Below are 26,185 nucleotides of genomic sequence, written 5' to 3'. Positions count from 1 at the left end.
CGATTGGTAGTGATGTCGAGCGCGATAGCACCCGCCCCTGACGTACATGCGACATTTGGTATTCACTGCCGTAGCGAACATTATCGCTTCGGCAGCGTCACACGCACATACCTTCTTCAAGGGGGAGGTGCGTTTGGTGTCATAGCGACGTCACCGTGACGTCACTAAGTGGCCATCCAATAGAAGCGGAGGGGCGAAGATGAGCGGGACGTAACATCCCGCCCACCTCCTTCCTTCCTCATTGCCGGTGGACACCGATAAGGATATGTTTGTCGTTCCTGCGGTGTCACACATAGCGATGTGTGGTGCCACAGGAACGAGGAACAACATCGTACCTGTGGCAGCAGCGATATTAAGGAAAGGAGCGACGTGTCAACGATCACTGTTTTTGGACAATTTTGTGATCATTGATCGCCGCTCCTTGGTGTCACATGCTGTGATGTCTCTACCGGCGCCAGATGTGCGTCACTAATGACGTGACCCCGACGATATATCGGTAGCAATGACGCAGCGTGTAAAGCACCCTTACTCTCAGTCCATAAAACCTTTGAAAAATATGTCTTCAGATATTTCTTAGGCAAATATTGATATTTTAACTTATTTATCTTGTTGATTGGTGGTCGAGTTTGAGCCTTCTTGACTTTGAGTAATTATCAAAAAACGGTTCAATTGAATTGAGTTTTGGAACGAGAAACCGAGAAAACCTCAATCATCAGTATAAAATAATGATGTAATGCATCAATATTAGAAAATCACACCCAGTGATTGTGAACACACCTTCTTGACTTTGACCCTATCTCTGAGCACGGAACACCTTGTACTTCTGGGTAGAGATGAGCAAACCTTTCAAGGTTTTGGTTTGGTTTTGTTCACCAACATTCCTGGTGCTCATTAAACAGTTCGATGAACATATCCACACCCCATTGAGTTAAATGGGAGGCAAAACCAAAGGCATACACAAATTCAAGGGGGGGGGGGAAAGCTGCCAAAACAGCTGAAAGCACCAAAAATAGCTTCCTAGACTATTACAAGAAATATTGAAGTGGATGAGGGACAGGTGTAGGCCTGGAGGACTGGGAGCCCTCATACCTCATGCAACAGCTCAAACTGCTTTTATGCTCATCCACACTCAGGTGGCACCAATATTAGCTTCATAGACTTTCATTGCAAGACACAGTTAAGGATAGTAAGAGAGGTAGATGAGTGAAAGAAAGGTGAATGCCTGCCAGTTTAGGAGCCCTACTGCTACTGGCAACACAAAACAAAAAGACCAAACTAGGCGTCCCAATCCCCATCTCCCAAAATTAAGGGCAGACACAAGGGAAGTAATATCACTTACTCCAGAGTACCAATAATGTGTTGGCGCAACAGTCAGGCATGGGTGATGCATAAAATAGGGTCTAGGCCAGCATTTACAACTTTCAAATTAAGTTAAAATTAAGCAGTGGGTAGTTACCGCTGTAGACTTGCTGGGTTTTGAGCCCTCATGCACCAGCTCACACTGCTTTTCCGCTCAGTCCCACTCATGAATAATACCTTCATACACTCTGATGGCAACACACATTAAAGGATTGCAAGAGAGGTAGATGAGTGAAAGGTAGGTGCTTGCCTACCTGTCTGGGAACCCTACTGCAACAGGCAACACACAACAAGGAGACACAACCAGGAGTCATCATCTCCATATCCCATAATTAGGGGCAGACACCAGGAAAGTGGCATTGTTTGCCCCAGAGTACCAATAGTATAATGGCGCATCATCAATGCATGGGACAGAGCTTTGTCCAGCATATGTTCCTGAAGCATTGATCAGTAGCAGGTGGATGAGGAACAGGTGTAGGCTTGGTGCTATGAGACCCCTGCCACTACAGACAACACACAAAATGCAGAGCCGACTTGGAGTCTCCATATTTAAAAAATTAGGGGCAAACACCACTAAAGTGGCATCAATTGCACCAGAGTACAAATAGTATAATGGCACACCATGAGGCGTGGAAGAGGGCTTGGGCAGCATCTCTACCTGAAACATTGATCAGTAGTAGGTAGATGAGTGACAAGTTTAGGCCTGGTGCTCTGAGACACCTGCCACTAGAGACCCCAATAAGAATCTCCATTTAGAAAAAAATTGGCTTGTGTTGACTCAGAAGGAAGCAAAAGGAGGAGGAATAAGAGGAACATGAGGTGCCTTATACATAAAAATGCCAAATTGTAAAAGTAACAGCAGTGGACACACCTTCAATCTTCCCAGGGTTGGAAGTCTAGAACTGCGATGCACACTGTGTGCCTTATTGCTGTCTTTGGAGAAAATCACTGTTAAGATTGCGTAAAAGCTTGCTTTGATAATCCAGTGTGCACATTCTTTTCCAGAAAGGTAGGGGGGGGCATCTGGCAACTCAGTAGTCATCACTATCATAAAACATAATAATACGGGGATCATGTTGCAGATTGTGCAGCAAGAAGGCGCTCATGTGTTTGGCGTTTCCATGAGGTCCAAGTCCATGGTGTATTGGTAGGGGGTAACACTCAAGCTTTCTTCCTCGGTTCCTTCTCACAACCATGGACAACAGAGAGGGGATCAATATCTTCTTTTTCTCCTGACATCACATATCAACCGGTTAACCAGTAGGCCAAACAACCTGTGTAGCGATGGAAGTTGATGAGCCGCAAGTTGCGAACCGCGGAAGCGAGAACACAGCGATCATACCTTATGCAACATCCCATCCAGGCCTGGATAGTGGTCTAAAAATTGCTGTACAACTAAGTTGAGGATGCTAGCCATGCAAGGCACGTGTGTGAGGTTGCCCTGGTGTAGGACCACCACCAATGTTATTGCTCACGGCCTTACCTGGCTTCAGGTTCAATGGAGAGAGCCATTGCTGAAACTCGTGGCCTGGATAGCTGTACACTAGTCTGCAGCTGTGTGACTGCAATGCATTTTATTTTCAACACTGATTGCTGTGAGCCCTGGCTGTGCAGTACAAAGGTGGGGGGATTCTCTCTGCACTGTTGGAATGTGTGTCACATTAAGGGAGAGATTGATAGAACAGGTGGAGGCCCTAAAGGAGGCGAAGTAGGGAGAAGGAGTGGAAGAAGTGGCAGATACAGAGATTTGTCCTACAAGGCTTGGGGGATTTCAAGACTTGTGCCTCTTCCCTGCCTGCCCCTGCAGCCATCGGAGTCACCCAGTACCTAGTCAGCGAGATGTAACGCCCCTGGGCATGCTTGCTTGTCCTGGTGTCAGTGGTGAAATAAACCCTGCAAGACCCAGAGTCTTTCAAGGAATGGGTAATGTCTGTAACATGCTGGTATAGCACAGGCACAGCTTTATTACAGTAGTAATTATGACTGGATATCTGGTACTGGGAGACTGCAATGGCCATCTGTCAGTCTCATAGACACCTTCCATTACTAAGCTAGGGCTTGACAGAAGCTGATAAATCACAGTAAAGCGCTGCGGAATATGAATATGAGTATAGAAATAAAACTTATTATTAGCTGTCATTAACCTCTTACATTATCCGTATTGCCACCCCATTTGGACAATTGGGATGAGCCTGTCAAATTCCAGAATTGTCGCATTTAATAGATATGACAATTCTGGGCAGCTGCGGGCTGGTATTTTTGGCTTGGGGCCAATATCCATGGCGTCTTCCATCCTTATAATACCAACCCTCACCTGTCTGCCTTACTGTGGCTGGATATAAAAAATGGGTTGAGTTCTACATCTTTTTTCCCCTCTATTTTGATATCCAGCCTTGGTAAAGCACACAGGCGGAGGCTGCAGCCTGCCATTGCAGTTGTAATTATGCTGGCCTATGTCATTTTTTTTTAAATATTTCTTTATTTTTACACTACTATACATCAAACTGACTGCAACACATCACAGACACTGGCACCGAAGGTGGGCGTGGAAAGCAGTGAATATTCATGAACCTTAATAAACGGGCCTGGAAGAGAGTTTGACTGCAGCGTGAAAACACAGTATGTATAACTATTTAACTTCCACCACAGTTTTGTAGCGCCTACTATGGCCATTTTACAGCCCCGTGCATCTCGTCCCTGTTAACTTGTATGGTGTTCATTGTTTAGGGTTAAGTTCGATGTCTCATTCACTCATCAATCCCGATTTTTTTCCCCTTATTGTACTGGCGAACCTGAATATCTACGGATTTGCTCATCACTAATTATAAGTAATGTATTGTACATGTGTGATTTATCTGAGGAAGGAGATGTGATCTCTGAAACGTGTAATAAAATCACAATTTAACCATTATTGCTGACCATCTTCTTATGGCACCACGAGAATCCACTTCTATTTTATTTGATGTCATGACCAAGAAGGGGGCTTGTTTTTCCTTATGATGAACTGAGGCAAAAAATGCATTTTCTGCCCCCAAGACAGCTTTTTGTAAACTGTTTTCTGTCAACCCAATATTGGGCTGCCTTTCGTGGTTGAAGTAGATACTTCTGCTGAAGAAATGGAGGCTGTTTTTCTCAGAAAAAGAATGCAACCAATTGCTTCTCACTTTGCTGTGTATTTAATCTGGGACCCAGCTGACCATTTGTTACCATTCACATTGGATTTTTGAAAGACACAAGTCAGGTATATATAATGGTTTTAACTTTAGTTGGTTAGGGACCGTCCAAGATGGATACACCGTGACGAGGTGGAACGGCTTCTTACCTTTTTGCAAAAATGTATATTCTAAGTACCCTGTTATTATGCACTTGCATTTTATTCATTATTATTCAGGGCATTTTTCATACAATTTTTCTCTTTGTTTTTTTTTCTTGTCTAGAGGCTGCCATTTACATGCTTGGAACATTGCATGTTTATTGTTTTTTTGTTACAGCTCAGTTTTTTGGTGTTTTTTGTCTGCTATATTGCTTTATTGCAAGTTGGGGGTGCAGCCTTCCTTATGTTGAGGCTGAACAACCAATTGCTTCCCACTTTGCTGTGTATTTAATCTGGGACCCAGCTGAACACTTGTTACCATTCACATTGGATTTTTGATAGACATAAGTCAGGTATATATAATGGTTTTAACTTTAGTTGGTTAGGGACCATCCCAGTTGGGTACACGGTGACTAGGGATGGCTTTTACCTTTTTGCAAAAATGTATATACTAAATAGTACCCTGTTATTAAGCACTTGCATTTTATTCATTATTATTCAGGGTATTTTTCATATCATTTTTCTCTTTGCTTTTTTCTTTTTTAGAGGCTGCCATTTACATGCTTGGAACGTTGCATTTTTTTTGTGTTACAGCTCAGTTTTTTGGTGTTTTTTACCTTCATTCTTGTGTTTTTATTCTCAGACGTTCTCTTAAGCAAAATCTAACTATGATATTGGTGTCCGTTAGCTTTTTGCAGCTAAAAGAGCCTTTTGATGAATGGAGACATTAGCTCGAAGGGTTTAGGCATAAGGTAACAGTCTTTATTAATTATAAAAACCTACTATAGATCAATGCAGCTCAGTGTCTAAACACCAGACAGACCCAGTGGACTCTTTCCTTTGCTTGGTTTGATTTCTCAGTGGCTATCTTCCTGGATCTAAGAATATTAAAGTCGATGATTTATGTAACAGTTTTGTTCAAGAGTTGAGGGATATATTCCTGTTAAAATTCTTATTGAAGGGGTAGTGGGTGCTGTATGAATTGATATCACACAGGACATGCAGAATGTGCAGTACGGTGCACCAGAGGGTTTGCCTGTAGATAAACTTTATGTTCCGCCGTCTTCACGCATGGATCTTTTTGAGGAGGTTCATGATTCCATTTTGGCTGAAAATCTGGGTTCTTCGGCCACTTGGTGATCACTTTCTAGATCCTTTTCATAACAGATGCTTGTAAGGATGTGGATGAGTATGTTCAGTAATGCAGTGTCTGTGCCATACTTAGGGGTACTTTGCACACTACGACATCGCAAGCCGATGCTTGCAATGCCGAGTGCGATAGTACCCACCCTCGCCGCAGCAGCGATATCTTGTGATTGTTGCCGTAGCGAACATTATCGCTATGGCAGCTTCACATACACTCACCTGCCCTGCAACGTCGCTCTTGCCGGCGACCCGCCTCCTTCCTAAGGGGGCGGGTCGTGCTGCGTCACAGCAATGTCACACGGCAGGCGGCCAATAGGAGCGGAGGGGCAGAGATGAACGGAACGTAAACATCCTTGTCACCTCCTTCCTTACGCATTGCAGCCAGGATGCAGGTAAGGTGATGTTCCTCGCTCCTGCAGCTTCATACACAGCGATGTGTGCTGCCGCAGGAACGAGGAACAACATCGTACCGTCGCTGCTGCTAAATTATGGAAATGTCGGACCCTACACCAATCATACGATAACAACGCTTTTGCGCTCGTTAATCGTATGTAAAAGGATTTGCACACTCCGATATCGACAGCGACGCCGGATGTGCGTCACTTTCAATTTGACCCCATCGACATTGCACCTGCGATGTCATAGTGTGCAAAATACCCCTTAATGTTTCTTGTCATGCTCCAGTGGCTTATCTCCTGCCTAACGAGATTCTGACACATCCTTGGACTAATTTGTCCATGGATTTTGTCACTGATTTACCTAGTTCTGGTAGTAATTTCATTGTGTGGGTGGTGATGGACCATTTCAGTAAAATGGTTCATTTGGTCCCACTTCTTAAGTTGCTTATTCCTAAGAGTTTAGCTACATTGTTCACTAATCATATTGTTAGACTACATGGTATTCCCAAAAAAATTATTTCTGATAGGCGGGTTCAGTTCTTGGCTAGCTATTGGTTTTTTTTTCGTCTTCAGATTGGGTATCAAGTTGTCATTTTCCACAGGATACCATCTAGAGACTAATAGACAGACTGAGAGGATAAACCAAGAGATAGAGCAATACTTGAGGTATTTTGTTTCATGTAATCAGGAAGACTGCTTGGAGTTTTACCCCTTGCTGAATTTTCTTTAAATAATCATACTTCCATGGCTATCAGAGCCTCGCTTTTTTTGTTGTGGAGGTTTTCATCCAGTGCTCGGAAATTTTTGTGGGTTGCAGTACTCTGTGCCAGAGGAGGAGACATTTTCTTCCCTTGTGATAAAAATCTGGAAGGAGGTTGAAAGAGGTCTTTTGGTTGCTAGTGATCAGGCCAAAAAATTAGAAAACCGCAGAATGGCTCCTGTCTTTACGGTGGGGAAGTTTGTGTTGTTGTCCTATAAACATTTACAGCTCAAAGTTTCCTCTAGGAAATCTGCTCCTAAATTTATAGGTTCTTACAGGATTACTGAAGTTTTTAATCCAGTAAAGGTTAAGCTTCAGCTTTGACGGTTAAGCTTTCCTACAGAAGAGATTTGTGGGAAGTCGGGTCTTTGTGACTTTATTGTGGACGATCTGGAGGATGATTGGGAGTATTAAGTGAAATGAGTTCTAGGATCCAGGCAGATCAGGCGCTGTTTGCTGTATCTGGTTAAGTAGAAGGGTTATGGTCCTGAGGATAATTCCTGGATCAATTCAGTGGACGTTCATGCTAAACACCTAAATCGTGGCTGCATATAGTGTGTCTCCCAGGAACTGAGTGTTGCTTCATTTGTGATGCTAGGCTGGAGTCACACTGGCGTGTGACTCGTGTGAGTATCGAGTGAGGACTGCCCGGACCGGCTGGCTTCTCTTCTGCCAGGAGCGGCTCCGCTGTATGTATTTCTATGATGCTGACCCGCTCCTGTCAGGAGAGCTACAGCTGGTCGGGCAGTGCGATCCGATACTCTCATGAGTCACACGCAAGTGTGACCCCGGCCTTAGGTCCAGTCTCTGCCAGACAGGAAAACACTAATCAGGGAGTGAGCAGCTCCTCCCAAATCAGAAAAGGGTGGTCACAACTGTGGTATCTAGGAAAGAATGCAGAATGACAAAAGGGAGTATATTACCAAATGTCAGCATTTTGCAGCCTAGGTACATACACAAATTATAGAGTAAAGGCCCCGTCACACGCAGCGATATTACTAGCGAAATTGCTAGCAATATCGCTAGTGAGCGTACCCGCCCCTGTCATTTATGCGTCATGGGCAAATCGCTGTCCGTGGTGCACAATATCGTTCGGAGCCATTACTCAGATTTATCTGCCAAGCGACATCACTGTGGCCGGCGAACCGCCTCCTTTCTAGGGGGGCAGTTCGTGAGGCGTCACAGCGGCATCACTAAGCGGCCGCCCAATAGAAGTGGAGGGGCGGAGATGAGCGGCCGTAACATCCCGCCCACCTCCTTTCTTCCTCATTGCCAGCGGCCGCAGGTAATCTGTTGTTCGTCGTTTCCGGGGTATCACACATAGCGATGTGTGCTGCCTCCGGAACAACGAACAACCTGCATCCTCAACAATCAACAATTTTTTGTAAATGTCGATATCGTAGTGTGTAAATCCTTTAAGATACGATTACCAAGCGCAAAAGCGTCGTAATCGTATCATCGGTGTAGGGTTCGACATTTCCATAATGCCGCTGCAGCGACGGTACGATGTTGTTCCTCACTCCCCTGCGGCAGCACACATCGCTGTGTATGAAGTCGCAGGGGTGAGGAACATCAGCTTACCTGCGTCACCGCGGTTCACGCCGGCTATGCGGAAGGACGGACATGGGCGGGATATTTACGTCCCGCTCATCTCCGCCCCTCCGCTTCTATTGGCTGCCTGCCGTGTGATGTCGCTGTGACGCCGCACGACCCCCCCCTTTAGGAAGGAGGCGGTTCGCCGGCCAGAGTGACGTCGCAGGGTAGGTGAGTGCATGTGAAGCTTCCGTAGCGATAATGTTCGCTACGGCAGCAATCACAAGATATCGCTGCTGCGACGGGAGCGGGGACTATCGCACTTGGCATCGCAAGCATCGGCTTGCGATGTCGTAGTGTGCAAAGTACCCCTAAGTCCAGACAACCAATTTAAGTCACAGTCTTTACCATAATCCTATATAAATGTTGTGAAAGCACCTGAAGTGAGCAGTTCATAGGAGAAAACCGACCAATATCCCACAACATAATAACTGAAGCTGGTAGGGATATATGGTCAAGAATTCCTCCAAGTTAATGTGCAGGACTAATCATCAATGTTTGGAATCGAATAGATTACTGCACTTTGTAGTTCACAACAGATGCTGAAAGCAAAGATTCAGTCACTTTTATCATTCACAGATACTTGTATGTAATATTAGATAATCTTCCTTATTTAAAAAATATCGATTTTAATATTTTGGACTATTTTTTTATTCTTTTTAGCTTTATTTCAGACTTGCGTGAAAATCTGATCTAGCCCTAGGTCAAATTCATGCATATATATTGAAAAATGTGAAGGCTTTAAAAATGTTCACTATCTATAGGCTATATAGAGCTGCATGGTGGCTCAGTGGTTAGCACGGCAGTCTTACAGAACTGGAGTCCTTGGTTGATATCTCACTATCCCAGTAAGGGCTCGGTTTCACTTGTGTTTTGCACGGATAAATACAATCCGATGAAACATCGGACTGCACTGTTACCACTACAAAACTATGGGGTATGTCCATCTGCAATTGAGTTCTCAAGCCATGTTGGCATGAGAAATGATTCATAGCATGCTGCATTTGGCAGCTAGTGTTGACTCACATGCACTCATACAAATCTATGGGTGCATGTGAAACATCGCATTGCATTTGCATGTCATCCAAGTGCAGTGCGATGTATGCAGAGACAGACAGCGGAGAAGATGGGGAGAAAGTGTTCCCTCCTTTCCCACAGTTGTGATCCGATTGCAAGATCAGATCACAGTCTCATGATCTTTTGCTCACACTCTCAGCAGAGGGCCATTAGCATATCGCTTCTGATGCTATGCGCAGAGGAACCGAGCCCTAAGGACAACATCTGCAAGGAATTTGAAATTTGTCCCCTTGTTTGTGTGGGTTTCCTCTGATTTCCTTTAACACTTCAAACATATCATGATAAGAAAATTTGATTGTGAGCCTCAATGGGGATAGAGATGATCACATTGGTGGAATTAATTGTGCTATATAAGTAGAGATGAGCGATGTTCGAGGTTCGCCAATTTTATATTCGAGTGATTTTGGGGGGTGCTCGAGATCGAACTCGAACTTGAGCTTTTTGCTAAAAGTTCGACAGCTCGAGTTACGTTCGAGAACGGTTCGATCACCAAAAACGTGGCTTTTCACAGTAAGGATATGTGCACATGTTGCTATCTGGATGCGTCCTGCATCCCCAGCACAATCCCTCTCCCTTTCCTACTCACCAATCACATGCGTCTCGCTCCACGTCTGTCATAAATCTGCGGCGTCTTTTCCTCTTTAGAAAATGGCTGCCGATTCATTAGTCAATTAGTTATTCCGTGCTTTCCCCACCCACCGGCGCCTATGATTGGTTGCAGTCAGACATGTCCCCAAGCTGAGTGACAGCTGTCTCATTGCAACCAATCACAGCCGCCGGCGGGCGGGTCTATATCGTGCAGTACAATAAATAAATAAATAAATAAAAATATGCGGTTTACCCCATATTTGATACCAGCCAGGATAAAGCCGTACGGCTGGAGGCTGGTATTGTCAGGATGGAGAGCACCACGTTATCGGGAGCCCTCCAGCCTAACAATATCACCCAGCAGCCGCCCGGAATAGCCGCATCCATTAGATGCGACAGTCCCGGGGGACTCCACCCAGCTCATCGGCTCGGTGGCAATCGGGGTAATAATGAGTTTAATCATGCCAGGCGTCTCCCGGAGATACCTTTCATGATTAAACTGAAAGTTAAAGTAAAGAAACAGACACCACGAAAAATCCTTTATTTGGAATAAAAGACAAAAAACACCCTGGTTCACCCCTTTATTAATCCCAAAAATACCCCTCCAGGGCTGACGTAATCCACACGACACTGACAGCTCTGCTCCCTGAAGATGTAGTGGCACCGTAGCAATGAAGTGACTCACGTGGCTAGCAGAGACTTCAGTCAGCACTGTAGACTTCAAGATTACCAAATCTGCCTATATATACCATTAGAGGCACTAGACTAGTGGATAAAGTGCCTGCCTAAGAAGCATAACATCGGGAGTTCTGGTCCCAGTAAGGAATTTTTTTTTTTTATTTTTCATTTTAAATTATAATTATTATCTATTTATAAAGTGAAAGTAAATAAACACACACCGCAAAAAATCCTTTATTTGGAATAAAACACAAAAAAAACAGTTTCACCATTTTGTTAAACTCCTCCAATACCTCTCCATGTCCGACATAATCCACACAACACTGTCAGCTCTGCTACAGAACACAAGTGCTTTGTATGAGCTCCACGTAGCAATCAAGTGAATCACGTGGTGAGCTGAGACTTCAGCCGCCAGACTTCAGGATTACCAAATCTGCCAACCTTTCACATTAGAGGCAATAGCTGAATGGATAGAGTGCTCACCTAAGAAGCAAAAGGTTGTGAGTTCTAGAGAATTTTTGTTTTTTTAATTTTAAATTATATTTATAATATATTTATAATTATAATTTAATTATGCACTGAGGGGAGGTGCCGGACATCAGCTGTGAGCTCTCTCTCTCTCTCTATCTCTCTCCTTTCTCTCTCTCTACTTTCTCTCTCTCCTTTCTTTCTCTCTCTCCTTTCTCTCTCTCCTTTCTCTCTTTCTCTCTTTCTCTCCTTTCTCTCTCTCCTTTCTCTCTCTCCTTTCTCTCTCTCTCTACTTTCTCTCTCTCTCTCCTTTCTCTCTCTCTCCTTTCTCTCTTTCTCTCTTTCTCTCCTTTCTCTCTCTCCTTTCTCTCTATCCTTTCTCTCTCTCTCTCCTTTGTTTCTCTCCTTTCTTTCCCTCCTTCCTCTCTCTCCTTTCTTTCTCTCCTTTCTCTCTCTCTCTCCTTTCTTCCCCTCCTTTCTCTCTTTCTCTCCTTTTTCTCCTTTCTCTGTCTCCTTTCTTTCTCTTCTTCTTCATCTTTCTCTTCTCTCTCTTCTTTCTCTCTTTCTCTCTCTCTCTCTCTTCCTTTTCTCTTTCTCTTCTTTCTCCTCTTTCACTTCTTTTTCTCTCTCTTCTTTCTCTCTCTTCTTTCTCTCTCTCTCTTCTTTCTCTCTCTTCTTTCTCTCTCTTCTTTCTCTCTTTCTCTCTCTCTTCTTTCTCACTCTCTCTATATCTCTTATTTCTCTCTCTTTTTCTCAGACCTGGCGATGATCAGCTGATGCGGTCACCTGACTCAATCAGCTGACACTATAAGTCGAGCGGTGAGGCCGGCTTTTTACCGCCATGCTGGCTAAACTATCAGCTGATGCTGTCGGACAGGAGTCTGCACTGAAGTGTGTAGTTTTTTTTTTTTTGCACTGATGCATCAGCTGATTGTATAAAAGTCGTTTATACAATCAGCTGCCCTGTCATGTGATTCAGGCCCTTGAACCTGACACATCATCCGATCGCTTTGCCTTCCAGCAAACCGATCAGATGATATTGGATCCGGATTGGACGGCGTGGGACCCTTGACCCAGGATTACTGCGGAGGGGGGTTCTTTATTTCAATAAAGATGGAGTCACTAATTGTGTTGTTTTATTTATAATAAAAATATTTTTCTGTATGTTGCGGTTCTTTTTATCGGTACTAGAAATTCATGGTGGCCATGTCTAATATTGGCGTGACACCATGAATTTCGGGCTTAGGGCCAGTTGAAAATATACAGCTATCCCTAACCCCATTATTACCCAGCAAGCCACCCGTCACCAGGGCAGCTGGAAGAGATGGATACAGCGCCAGAAGATGGCACTTCTATGAAAGCGCCATTTTCTGGGGTGACTGCGGACTGCAATTCGCAGCAGAGGGGCTCAGAAAGCTCAGGCCAACCTGTGCTGTGGATTCCAATCCCCAGCTGCCTAGTTGTACCTGGCTGGACACAAAAATATGGCAAAGCCCACGTCATTTGTTTTTTAATTATTTCATGAAATTTATGAAATAATAAAAAAAGGGCTTCCCTATATTTTTGTTCCCAGCCGGGTACAAATAGGCAGCTGGGGGAAGCCCATAGCTGCCTGCTGTACCTGGCTAGCATACAAAAATATGGCGAAGCCCACATAATTTTTTTGGGGGGGCAAAAAACTCCTGCATACAGTCCTGGATGGAGTATGCTGAGCCTTGTAGTTCTGCAGCTGCTGTCTGTCTGTATGGAGGAGAGCAGACAGCAGCTGCAGAACGACAAGGCTCAGCATGCTCCATTCACTAGTGTATGCAGGAGAGCAGAAAGCAGCTGCAAAACTACAAGGCTCAGCATACTCCATCCAGGACTGTATGCAGGAGTTTTTTGCCCACCAAAAAAATGACGTGGGCTTCGCCATGTTTTTGTATGCTAGCCAGGTACAGCAGGCAGCTACGGGCTGCCCCCAACCCCCAGCTGCCTATTTGTACCCGGCTGGGAACCAAAAATATAGGGAAGCCTGTTTTTTTTATTATTTCACTTATTTCATGAAATAATTAAAAAAAATTACGTGGGCTTCGCCATATTTTTGTGTTCAGCCGTGTACAACTAGCCAGCTGGGGATTGGAATCCGCAGCACAGGTTAGCCCGAGCTTTCTGGGTGCCTCTGCTGTGAATTGCAGTCCGCAGCCTCCCCAGAAAATGGCGCTTTCATAGAAGCGCAATCATCTGGTGCTGTATCCAACTCTTCTAACAGCCCTGGAGCCAGGTGGCTTGCTGGGTAATTATGAGTTAATACTAGCTTTGTTTTACTAGCTAGTATTAAGCCAGAGATTCTTAATGTCAGGCAAGTTTGACCCAGCCATTAAGAATCTCCAATAAAGAGTAAAAAAAAGACACCACACAGAGAAAAAATACTTTAATAGAAATAAATACACAGACACACTTAGAGACTCCATGTGTATTATTCCCTCGTATCCCTCCACGATCTTGCTCTTCTGTCTTCTTTCTCCTTCAACACATGCAGCTCTGCTACATCAGCAGTGCTGCATGGGAGGAAGACGGTGTTGCTTCCCGTGCAGGCTTTTCACTCAGTGAGTACTCAGAGGCTGCGTGCTGTTAGCAGTGACGTCACCACTGACAGGCGCGTTGCTATAGCAATGGTGATCTACATTATTGACCGGCTGTGGCAGCCGGTGAATAACGGAACGGGGAAGCAGACCGGGAACCTGACCGTGTACCAGAGCATTTCGCCGGTACACGGAGATTCACAAACGATCACCGCGTACTGGAGAGATGCACTGACAGGTCCTAGCATGACGTCAAAGCCATATGACCAGTCTGTAGCCACTGAGATACTGACTGGTCACATGCTATTTTGACATCACGATTGGTACTATCATCAGTGCTGGTTACCGGGAGGAAGAAGCGATCATCGGAAGGAAGAGCGGCGGGAGACAGAGTGCAGGACGCGTCGCGGGGACCATTAAGTGTGATGGCAATGTTTATTAACTGTATGTGTACATTTATAATGTGTTTTTATGTGTTTGTGATTGTCTCCCATTGTTTTCAATGGGGTTCGAGAGGTTCGTCGAACGGCTCACTGAACCGAACTCGAACGCGGCGTCCGTTCGACGAACTGAACCAAACTCGAGCCTCTAGAGCCTCGCTCATCTCTATATATAAGTTACTGCATTAAAATAAATAAACATTTATTTCTATTTAAACCCAAGTAAGTAATATTTATCTGCTACTTGCCTCATTGTTGTCATTATTGGTCCTATAATTCCATGTTTTTTGTTTAATTTCATTATATCTTGAACAGTATTTCACATTTCTCTGCCCAAAAAAAGTTCAAGGTACCCCTATACACTAAGCAGCTGTCAGAGAAATGATTTCAAGCTAGATTTTTTTTTCTATAGTACAGATTAAATATAAACTGTAAAAATATCAAAAATATCTTATTGAAAAAATATTGCACAGATTTTGGATTTAATGATTGCTAATAACATATCCAGTGTTAATTGGATACATTTTGCTTGGCCTGTTTCACAATCACATACAGATACCATTTTACTTTTCAGAACTTTTTTCTTTTATTTTTCTATAAAAACCACATTTATAATCTAACTTTAGAGATCTAAGCATTGGCAGAAAATTCATCTTTAATTATCTAAACTTTCCAAACAGTACTTATTAAATGTATTCATTACCTCATAAGCCTTGGAACTGTTCTGCATGCCATAATGCGGTGTACCAGGGTCTCTGCAGGAGTTATGAGCTGGATCTGAAATGCGTGCAAAAACTGAACATTAGCCTGGGTTTCTATAGAAACAGTCAATCATTTTATTTTATTTGCTTTTGAAGTTTAAGGCATTCTATCAAAATTAAAATAAAACAGAGAAACTGGCAGATGAGTTAAAACAACATTTCAGAAAAAATGTATCAAAAGGAATCTGTCCGTTAGATGAGCCCCCTAAACCACATATGTGGGCATCCATGTCTTTGAAATGTTAATCCATTGACAACTTTATATCCTATATCTGTTGCTGTATTCTCACGAAATTAAAGTTTTCATTCATATGCAAAATTAGGTGTTTTGTGCTTTCGGTGTGACTGAGCACTTCCAGATTCCCTGCCTCTTCAGGTTGTTTGCCCGCCATCTATCAGTCTTATTAGCTTGATTGATAGTTCTCTGTTTGGTTTCCATACCTTATGTCTGATGTCACATAGATAGTGAGCTATCAATCAACCTAAAGATGCTGATGTTGGGTGGTGAAACAACCACAATATGGAAATCAAAATGTTGCTCTAAGGGGAACGTGTCTCCAAATTTGTCTTATATAAACTGCTGCCACCACCAGTAAGCTCAAGCCCAAGCCAATCTGCATAACATAAAAACAGCTTTTTATTATACTCACCTGCGGGGCAGTCGGATCTGATGGGTGTCACTAGTCTCACTTTGATGCCTTCTATCTTCATGCAATTGCTGCTCTCCTTCCCTGCTTCATGTGGATGACGCACCCTATGTCATCCACATAGTGTCCTCCATTGCGCTCATGCACCCATGCACTTCTCTCTGCCCTGCTGAGGGCAGATCAAAGTACTGTTATGCACATGCATGGACATTCATTGACCTTTTCCCATGCCTGTGCTTTATAGTACTTTGCTATGCTCGCAGCAGAGCAGAAAGAAGTGCACCTGCACAGAAGTTCAATAGAGTACTCTCTGTAGATGACTTAGGATGCATCATTCACACAGAGCAGGGAAAGGAAGACGGCAAATGTTAGCGGGTACCAGACCGAGACCAGTGATGTCCATCGGACCTGACAGCCCCACAGGTGAGTATAGTAAAAGCTGTTTTTAATGTTACACTGATCAGCTTGGACACATACAATATTCCAGAATGCTGTATGTAAGAGCTTACTGGTAGCAGCCTCAGTTGATAGGGGACAAATCTGGTGACCTTTAAACATTAAATACTAAATCTGCAGCCCCTCTACCTATATACAGTATATGTGGGATGCAAACAGAAATAAGAGAAGTATTTTATTTTGACAAATAAATGTTAATTATATTAAAAGGGTACTCCCGGGGTGGGTAAAAAAAAGGTCTAATGACTCTGCCCTTATGAACTATTAAGATGAGATCTATAGTACGGTTCCTCATCCTCAAACTATCTGTACTTCAGTGTGACGCTAAAGCTGCTCCTACTGCTCCTCCTCCTCTCTGGGACGTTACATCACACATCTGGTGGCATGGCTTGCTCCATGATGTTGGTAATGGCCAGCCCCCTGATAATATGTTTCCATGCTGTCCATGAACAGGGTTTTTGTGGAGGCATAGCAAGGTCTTCTGTTCTCAGTATACAAGGAAACAGACATTGTCAGATGGCTGACTGTTACCAACACTGAGGAGCTGGCCATATCTCCTGATGTGTGATGTAACATCCCAGAGGGGAGAGGGAGCAATAGGAGCAACTTCAGCATCACACTGAATTACACTTAGTATGAGGGTGAGGAACAACACTATGGATATTATTGTTAAAGTGTATGAAGATATGGGTAGTAAAAAAATATTTCCCTGGAGTACCCCTTTATATCCACTTCTTTAACATCAACATGTCAAACTTAAATAATGTTTCACTTTTCCTCCTGAAGATTTGGACTTAATACTTATGTCAGTTTTCATTATTCTTCAACAATGTGACAATTATTTACGACATACAGTGACAAATACATAGGGAGTATATATTACAATAACCATAGTCTCAACTGCATCATGTTGTGAAACATCCTTGTAACAGTCCCCACAATTTTCAAAGAAAATGTTTTTTTAGATGGATGGTATTGTAAATAAAACAAGGTCCCTAAATAGCTATTCATCTTTTTAATTACATTAGTAATTACATTAACATAAAAATGCTAGGCCTACTTGCTGACCAATTTTGCAAGCAATATGGAAACCTGTCTGGAGAAATTGCTACAAAAAAAACTAAAAGTATGGCAGTATAAGTTTTCTTATCCTTAGTAAATTGATATTTTTTCTAGAAATGCACCCTGCTGTTGCTGGGAAATTTGGCATTGACGTTATAAGCTAATTACCCACAAGTAAAGCACTTCTAGCTCTTAAGCCCTCATTTCTTATTCCATGGTGATTGCCTGCCTACTGTATTTGGTTTACAGATCAGTCCCACCTCTGTCATTTGCCATCTCTCCTTGAGACTGTGCACAAACTCCATCAGTGCATGTGCAGTAATCTCTGTACCAAATAGTCAATCAAGCAAAAGATATAGTTATGCAACAGGAAATAAGGAGTGAGAGCTGGAAGTGCTGTGACTTGACCCAAAAGTACTTGCAGCTAATGTATACACAACTTTGGATTCTTCTATTACTCTAGTGATAGGTAAAAATTCCTTCTGACAAATTCCCTTTGTTACCAAAGTTTTTTTATCCAGTCTTAATTTTTTTTTACTACGATAAAATGGGACTATTTTATTAAATGGTGCATGCATTTTAAAATCGACAGAAGCAATATGCTGGTTTGTGCTTTAATATAAACTTGCCAGACTCCGGAGTTAAGTTCAATTAAAAAGGTAGACGTTTTTGCACAAAGTAAATGTACAAAAAAAATTATTGACTTCTCCAGAATTCTTCTGTAAGACACAAAGTGTCCCCTGTGACTGTACAACGTTTGGCCACTAAGGGGTACTTTGCACGCTGCAACATTACTAGCCAATAATAGCAATGCCGAGCGCGATAGTACCCGCCCCCGTCGCACATGCGATATCTTGTTATAGCTGCCGTAGCGAACATTATCGCTGCGGCAGCTTCACACCCACATACCTGCCCTGCGACGACGCTCTGAACGGCGACCCGCCTCCTTCCTAAGGGGGCGGGTTGTGAGGCGTCACAGCAACGTCACATGGCAGGCGGCCAATAGAAGCGGAGGGGCAGAGCCGCATAGCCGGTGGACGCAGGTAAGGAGATGTTCCTCGCTCCTGCGGCTTCACACACAGCGATGTGTGCTTCCGCAGGAACGAGGAACAACATCCTATTTCCTATTTGTGCGACATTATGGAAATGTCCGACACTACACAGATCACCGATTTACGACGCTTTTGTGATCGTTTATCGGCACATCTAGGCTTTACATGTTGTGACGTCGTTACCGGCCCCGGATGTGCATCACTTTCAATTTGACCCCGACGATATCACAGTAGCGATGTTGCAACGTGCAAAGTACCCCTTATATTAGGGTGAACTGTTCTTAATTAGGCCAGATGTATGTGTCCTATTGTTTGTTAAATCAAGAGAATATAACCAGTGTCTCTTCCAAGACTAACTGGACCCTTTTTTGTTTATAAATGTGTATTGCCTCAGCCCCTCTGACTGCATAGTTCAGAGGAAAATTATGCTGTTGGAATAAACTTGCGACCAATGAGACAGCAGCCATCTCCACCAATCCTATAAGACAACTGAGTGTTATAAAAAAGCCTTTTTTCTGTCACCAGTGTATTATTCTTCATGACGCCAGCCGAGGAAATTTAGATCAAGCTGAGGAATCACAGAGCTGCACCAAGAGAAAGACTCTTCATGCCCCAGGCTAAGGAACTTTGGCTCCAGCTGGAGAATCAAAGAACTGCTTCCTAAGCTTGCCATTATCTCTTCTCAGTGGGTGCCCACCAAAGGCAGGGTGCTGCTGGACTAGGATAGTTGGCCTGGAAGTCTGAATTTATGAAGACTCTAATCCCTTGTGGGCCAATGGGAGGGTGAGACTCAGTTGCTTGTACCATCTTGTGTTTTGCTGTACATTATGTTTTTGCCGTTTGGTGAACCAATAAAGTCTTAACAATGTATGGTTTACACCCTGTGTTGTCTAAGTAGTGTTTTGCCCACAGGAAAGGAGAACAAGCATTCAGTCGGATGAGCACTGGTCCATGCAGTTTTCAAAAAGACAGCCAAGCCACCGGACAAGAGAACCCAGTGACTCTTGTGTCTCCATATCCCCCTCTAAACTTAACAGATTTTAATTTTAGATAGCTTTTTTTATTTTAGATTTGTCAGTATTCTTTCACCAGTGATTACTTTTCCTAACAGTTATACAGGTTTGGAATTTCCCCAGAGATTGTCTTCAATTGTTAACGGACATTGTATATAGAACAATATAAAAACTGTTTGAACAAACATTTTCATTGTGTTGATATAGTCACTGTAGAAAAACAATACCTGTATTTAAGTTGGATGTGAAAATGGATAAATATACAATAATTGTATTATTTTAATAGAAGTTGCACGTACCAATACAAGTTGGTTGAATACCACTCCATGTCCCATCAATCTGGCAAATTCTTCTAGATGACCCAACTAAAAGAAACGGTGGTCTACACTGATAGGAAACTTCTGATTTATATGTAAAACTTCTACCAATAAGTCTTCCCTCAGCTGGTGCTCCTGGATCTCCACAAAACACAGCTGAAATGAAGTAATGGTATTGTTATATTAGACAATCATAATATTCTAATACTATATTAGAGCAATTTGACTACAGCAAAAAAGTATTGGATACATTTCCTCTACATTTGTTGGTCTTAAAAATGTAAGCCTTCATGGTGAAAAAAATATATATAAAGAAAATATACAGTATATAAAGAAAAAATGCAGCATCACTCAGTTACATAGTTACTAGCTATAGGCAAGCACTAAAATATGCTGGCGTTCGTTAGGGGCACTTTGCACACAACGACATCGCAAGCCGATGCTTGCGATGCCAAGCACGATAGTTCCCGCGCCCGTCGCAGCAGCGATATCTTGTGATAGCAGCCTTAGCGAACATTATCGCTACGGCAGCTTCACAGGGACTCACCTGCCTTGCGACGTCGATCTGGCCGGTGACCCGCCTCCTTATTAAGGGGGCGGGTCATGCGGCGTCATAGCGACGTCACACGGCAGCCAGCCAATAGAAGCGGAGGGGCGGAGATGAGCGGGACGTAAACATCCCGCCCACCTCTGTCATTCCACATAGCCAGCGTGAGCTGCAGGACGCAGGTAGGAGATGTTCCTCGCTCCTGCGGCTTCACACACAGCGATGTGTGCTGCCGCAGGAACGAGGAACAACATCGTACCTGTCGCAGTCGCATAATTATGGAATTCCCAGACACTACACCGATGATACGATTACAACGATTTTGCGCTCGTTAATCGTATCATCTAGGATTTACACACTACGATGTCGAGTGCGACGCCTGAAGTGCATCACTTTCGACATGACCCCTCCAACATCGCACCTGCAATGTCGTAGTGTGCAAAGTGCCCCTTAATTGAGTTGAGCATATTGTATTGCTTGAGTGCTTGTCTCGAGTAATGAGCCCAATGGAAGTCAATGGGAAACTCAAGCATTTTTCAGTTAGACCCTAACAGTAGGTCTGGGAGGGGCCTGAAAATCACTGAAATGGATAGAAACACCACTAAAATAAAATGAAACAACATGTGGAAGACACCTGGATGCATCTCTGACTCCCACACTTTTAACGATTGACAATTAAACACACGAAATAGAAGCTAAAATGGATTCCCCTAGAAAAAATGTTAAGAAACACTCTTTCCTGTATAATGACTTTTCCACTTCTTCAATTCTTGGGTTATGTTCACATGTAACGTTTTTACTGTGTTTTAGCAATTTCAAATTGACACACAGCTTCTTTCAAAAGCGCAGCAGTTTTCCATTTCACTCTTAAAAAAATAGCAATTGTGTGCGTTATATTTATGAAATCTCCTAGCTTTTGCTGTTACTGTAGAAATGCTGAAAATAAAACGCTGCAAAAATGCAACATGTGAACATCACTCCCTGTATTCCTATGACTACAGTAAATGACATAAAATTAAACTACACCCACTGGTGGTCACTGGTAAAAGTAATTTTAATATTTTACTACCTTATTGTCATTGTCGTCTCCCTGTTTTGGAAACTAGTAACAGCCGCTCATCTCTATCAGGTTATTCACATTTAAATGTGGTTTTGTTTCCTTCAGTACCTAAATGGTTAATGTTAGTTTTCTGCTGGCAGCCTCTCCAGCAGTCTCTGCTGCAGTTGAGATCAGCTGCACCTGATTTGTAGACACACCCCCTTGTACTTAAATAGCCAGGTATCTCAGCAATCTTTTCTGACTATACAAACCATTTGTACGAAAGCCACCTTTGTGGAAGGAAGTTCCTGTGGATTCTCCTGAAATTGTATCCTCTCAATTTTGGTTCTTTATTCCCTGTTTTTCTCTCCTACCCCCTTGTCTCTTTAGTGCAGTGGTGGGTTTAGTTAACCTCACCCACTTCTTACAAGTCAGGGCCTCTATAGGGTATCTCAGGGACCCAGGGTGCCACTTCACGACAGTTGTGGAGACGGTATAGGGACTGGCCAGGAGAGTACGGACAGGCGAGGTGAGGTTAGGAGGTGTCCATCTACCCTGTCACTTGTCTTAAGGCCCACCATTTTTATTGCATCCCCAGTTTTCCGCCTTGTCTGTGTTGGTTTTTAGGTGTGTTTTTCATTGTGTGTCAGACCTCGGTTGGTCTGAACATTCTCGCCACGCTCGTTGCGTGACACTTATCTTGGCATGAGGTGTGTTACATAGTCAAACACATCCTATTTAGTTTATGAAGGAGGGACTCTGAACCTCACAAAATCTATGCAGACAATGGAAAAACTAACAAAGATTAGAAGGAAGAGGGACTCCAATACACTCTGTATGAGGCATATTGGATGGCATCATACACATTGTGTTAAAATCGTTATTTAGTTGGACTGCTACACTAATAAAGGCTATGCACTAAGTGCAAAGGATGCCAAAACTTAGAAAGATGGACTGAAATACTTCTTGGAAGAAATATAGAGGAGTGTCTCAAGCAACATTTTTTGTCATTTCTTAAGGAGTGGGACTCCTATATTAGTAAAGCCTATGCACTAAGTGCAATGGCTGCCAAAAATTAAAAAGAGGTACTGAAATATAGCCAGCAAACCAAGTACAGGAGAGACTCTCATTAAATTCTGAAACATATAGAATCTGACTCTGAAACTGGCAAATGCTATGTACTCAGTGCAAATCCTAGCCAAAATTACTAGAGTGTATTACAATACAGCTAGCCAAAGATGTAGATGGGGTACTCTGATTTAATTTTGGTAGAATTTTAAAAACATTTTAACTCCCAAACTGGTAAAGCCTATGTACTTAGTAAGATATCTTTACGAGGCAAAAAACACCCGAAAGAGGCACACATATGCCTGCATGAAGTGCTTGGCAAGTCGCTATCTGTGGCCATTTTCTAAGAGACTCATGTCCAGAAAGAGAATTTTGATACCAGTGGGACTTCTACCCTGGCCTTGGAAACATTTAAAGGTGAATTTGCAGTACACTCTAGAAGAGACTTTTAAAACCTTTTTTACTCATTTGGAAGGAGCAGGGTTCTGAGATTGGGCTGAGATAATGAGATAGAGGCACTCTGTTACACCTTGGAAGAGACAGAGGAGGGCCTCTGAAAACATTTTTTTATCATTGATAAGGAGCTGAACTCTTAAGGGTACTTTACACGCTGCGATATCGGTATTGATATCGCTAGCGAGTGTACTCGCCCCCGTCGGTTGTGCGTCACGGGCAAATCGCTGCTCGTGGCGCACAACATCGCTAACACCAGTCACACGGACTTACCTTCCCTGTGACGTCGCTCTGGCCGTCGATCCACCTCCTTTCTAAGGGGGTGTTTTGTGCGGCGTCACAGCGACGTCACACGACAGCCGTCCAATAGCAGAGGAGGGGCGCAGATGAGCAGACGGAACATGACGCCTACCTCCTTCCTTCCTCATTGCCGGTGGACGCAGGTAAGGAGATGCTCGTCATTCCTGCGGTGTCACACATAGCGATGTGTGCTGCTGCAGGAATAACGAACAACATCGTACCTGCAGCAGCAACGATATTTTGAAAAGAAGCGACGTGTCAACGAGCAATGATTTTCACTCGTTGATCGTCGCTCCTTGGTGTCACACGCTGCGATGTCGCTAATGGCGCCGGATGTGTGTCACTAACGACATGACCCCGACGATATATCATTAGCGATGTCGCAGCATGTAAAGCACCCTTTAGACTAGTAAACCCTATGCATTATTTGTAAGGGTTGAAAAAAACTGATTATTAGAGGTAGGCCTCTAATAATTGTGTAGTAGGACATCACACACACCCTGGAAAATTTAAGAAAGAGGGTCACATCATGACCCTTTTGATATGGTAAAAGACGATGAGGAGGAAAAAAGGAAGAAAACAAGAATGTTATATCCTTGTTTTGGTGGGGGGAAGGGCTACATAGGAATGCAACACAAAGAAAGGAACATTTCAATGTACTTTATGTTTGGTTGCTGTCATCCAGTGGCGTTGAGAAGTCTTGGTCAATACAGGCATTGTTAACTTTGATAATATTGATAATAGTCAGCCGGTCAGCATTTTAGGTTGACAGGCAGTTGCAACTATCAGTTACTATGGCCCTTGCGGCACTAAAAACCTGATCTGATAAAATGCTAGCGACATGACAGGCCAGCACCTCCAAGGCATAGAGGGATAGTTAATGCGTGTGTCCAGGTTGGATACCCCATACTTTTAGGGCACATAGGAATAATGGAGGATGATGGTATGGTCGACTAGAGACTTCACCAGCTTCACAAACTTTTCCCTCCATGTCAGTAACTCGCACATCAGTGCCTGGGTGCTGGGAGGGTCTAATGAAACTGTCTCAGACCTTTGATAGTGTTCCCCTGCCTTTGGTGGACCTGGTGGCCATCTCACTTATCAACAGTGAGACAGAAACTTATGTCTAGAGGACAAGTGTGTTTGGCCAGCTTTCCCTGACCCACTGTCATGGCCTTCCATGCACCACCAACAGCGGACATCCCTTACGGCACTTCTTATTCATTTTAAGTTAGGTGCACAGCTAAGAATGGTGTTATTAGATACTACAATGTATTTAAATTAGCCATGAAAAGAACCTATAGTTGTACTTGGCAGTAGCAACGTACGGAGAGGCAATGAACACTGCCTAAATACCTGTAATACACTTTGTTTCTTCCAGAAGATAATCCTACACTAATTTCAGTCTCAGAGCAGTATTATTAGAGACAAAAATGTATGTAAATTAGCCCTGAAATGACTTTTGCTTATATGTGGCAGCACCAAGGACTGCACCTCAGTGAACCCCCTGCGTAAATACCTCTATTACACTATCTCTAATCAAGAAACTAACTCTACACTACTTGCAGATTCAGAGTGGTAGTTATTAGAGAATGGAATCTATTTACATTGGCCCTTAAAAGACTTTTGCTTGTACATGGCGGCACCGATGACAGTAACTCAATGAACCCTACCTAAAGGCCTTTAACACCCTAGCCCTACTCTAGAAACTAACCCTACACTAATTCCAGCTAAGTGCATTATTATTAGAGAATAGAATGTATGTAAATTAGCCCTGAAAAGGATTTTTGTTTGTATGTGGTAGCACCACCTACTCCAGAAATGAATCCTACACTAATTACAGCCAAGAGCTCTATTAGCATAGCATTGAATCTATTTTAATCTATTTGAATTAGTCCTGAAAAGAACTGTTGGTTTAATATTTCACTAGCATAAGATACTGTTACTTCTCCAGCAGGAACTGTCCCTACACTATTTACGGGTACAGTGCGCTGACCATGACATCATGCGGTCTTGTATGGACTTGATCATGCTATATGACAAGCCAATCACAGGATTGCCAGTAGCCAACATGGCTAAAGCATTACCATGCCTGGCAAGCAATCCCTGCATGTTTAGTGGCTGAAAATCAACCATGAAACATGTGTTGTAGGGACTCGAGCATGGCACTCGAGTACTAGGATAGTCAATCGAGTATCAAGTGTCCTAAGCACCCCACTGCTTACTTGAATACTGAGCTGTGCCGAGCACGTTCACTCATCACTATTAGTTACATAGGTTGCAAAAAGACCTAAGTTCATCAAATTCAACCTTTCTTCACTCTTTTTTGTCACTAAATTATCTATAATCCACGTTTTGTGTACTGAGGAAATGATCCAGCTTTTTTTAACCCCTTCATGACCATGGACGGATATATCCGTCATGGAGCGTGTCCCGTTATGGCCCGCCCCCTGCCGCGGGCAGGCGGCGGCGGTCGGCACACATATCAGCTGTTTTCAACAGCTGACATGTGTGCCTGCTAGCCGCAGGTGGAATCACTTCCACCCGCGGCCATTAACCCCTTAAATCTTGCTGCCAAAGTCTGGAAGCAAGATCTAAATGCGCGCGGCCATGTTTTTTACTTACCGCCGCCCCCACTACAAGTCACGTGCGTTATCACGTGACTATCGGTGGTTGCCATCGTAGCACAGGGTCATGTGATGACGCCTGCAGCTATGATGTTTCACTTTCGTTTTCCCTCGGCCGAGAGCAGAGGGAAAAACAAAGTGACCGAATCTGCTGTTTACAGCTGTATAGCTGTGATCAGCAGATAGATAATAGCGATCGGATTGCTGATCGCTATAGCCCCCTAGGGGGACTAAAAAAAAATTAAAAAAAAGTAAAAAAAAAGTTTTAAAAAATAAAAAAAAACAAAAAACCTAAAAGTTCAAATCACCCCCCTTTCCCCCCATTGAAAATTAAAGGGTTAAAAAATAAATAAATATACACATATTTGGTATCGCCGCGTTCAGAAATGCCCGATCTATCAAAATTTAAAATCAATTAATCTTATTGGTAAACGGCGTAGTGGCAAAAAAATTCCAAAC

General features: G+C 43.2%; 1 protein-coding gene across 2 annotated transcripts in view; it reads right to left on the bottom strand.

Moving 5' to 3' along the window:
- CSMD1 (CUB and Sushi multiple domains 1) overlaps positions 1-26,185 on the bottom strand; it is a 2,926,925-nt gene that overhangs the window by 79,311 nt on the left and 2,821,429 nt on the right. For both annotated transcript variants that reach the window (XM_075340315.1, XM_075340314.1), the window contains exons 61-62: positions 19,675-19,848; positions 15,088-15,161 (exon numbers count right to left, since the gene is read on the bottom strand). In XM_075340315.1, coding sequence (XP_075196430.1) covers positions 15,088-15,161; positions 19,675-19,848 — 248 coding nt within the window. The remainder of the gene's footprint in view (positions 1-15,087; positions 15,162-19,674; positions 19,849-26,185) is intronic.

Source organism: Anomaloglossus baeobatrachus, chromosome 3 (genome assembly GCF_048569485.1).
Source record: "Anomaloglossus baeobatrachus isolate aAnoBae1 chromosome 3, aAnoBae1.hap1, whole genome shotgun sequence".
NCBI classification, from domain to species: Eukaryota; Metazoa; Chordata; class Amphibia; order Anura; family Aromobatidae; genus Anomaloglossus; species Anomaloglossus baeobatrachus.
This window is presented reverse-complemented; position numbering and strand designations above follow the sequence as displayed.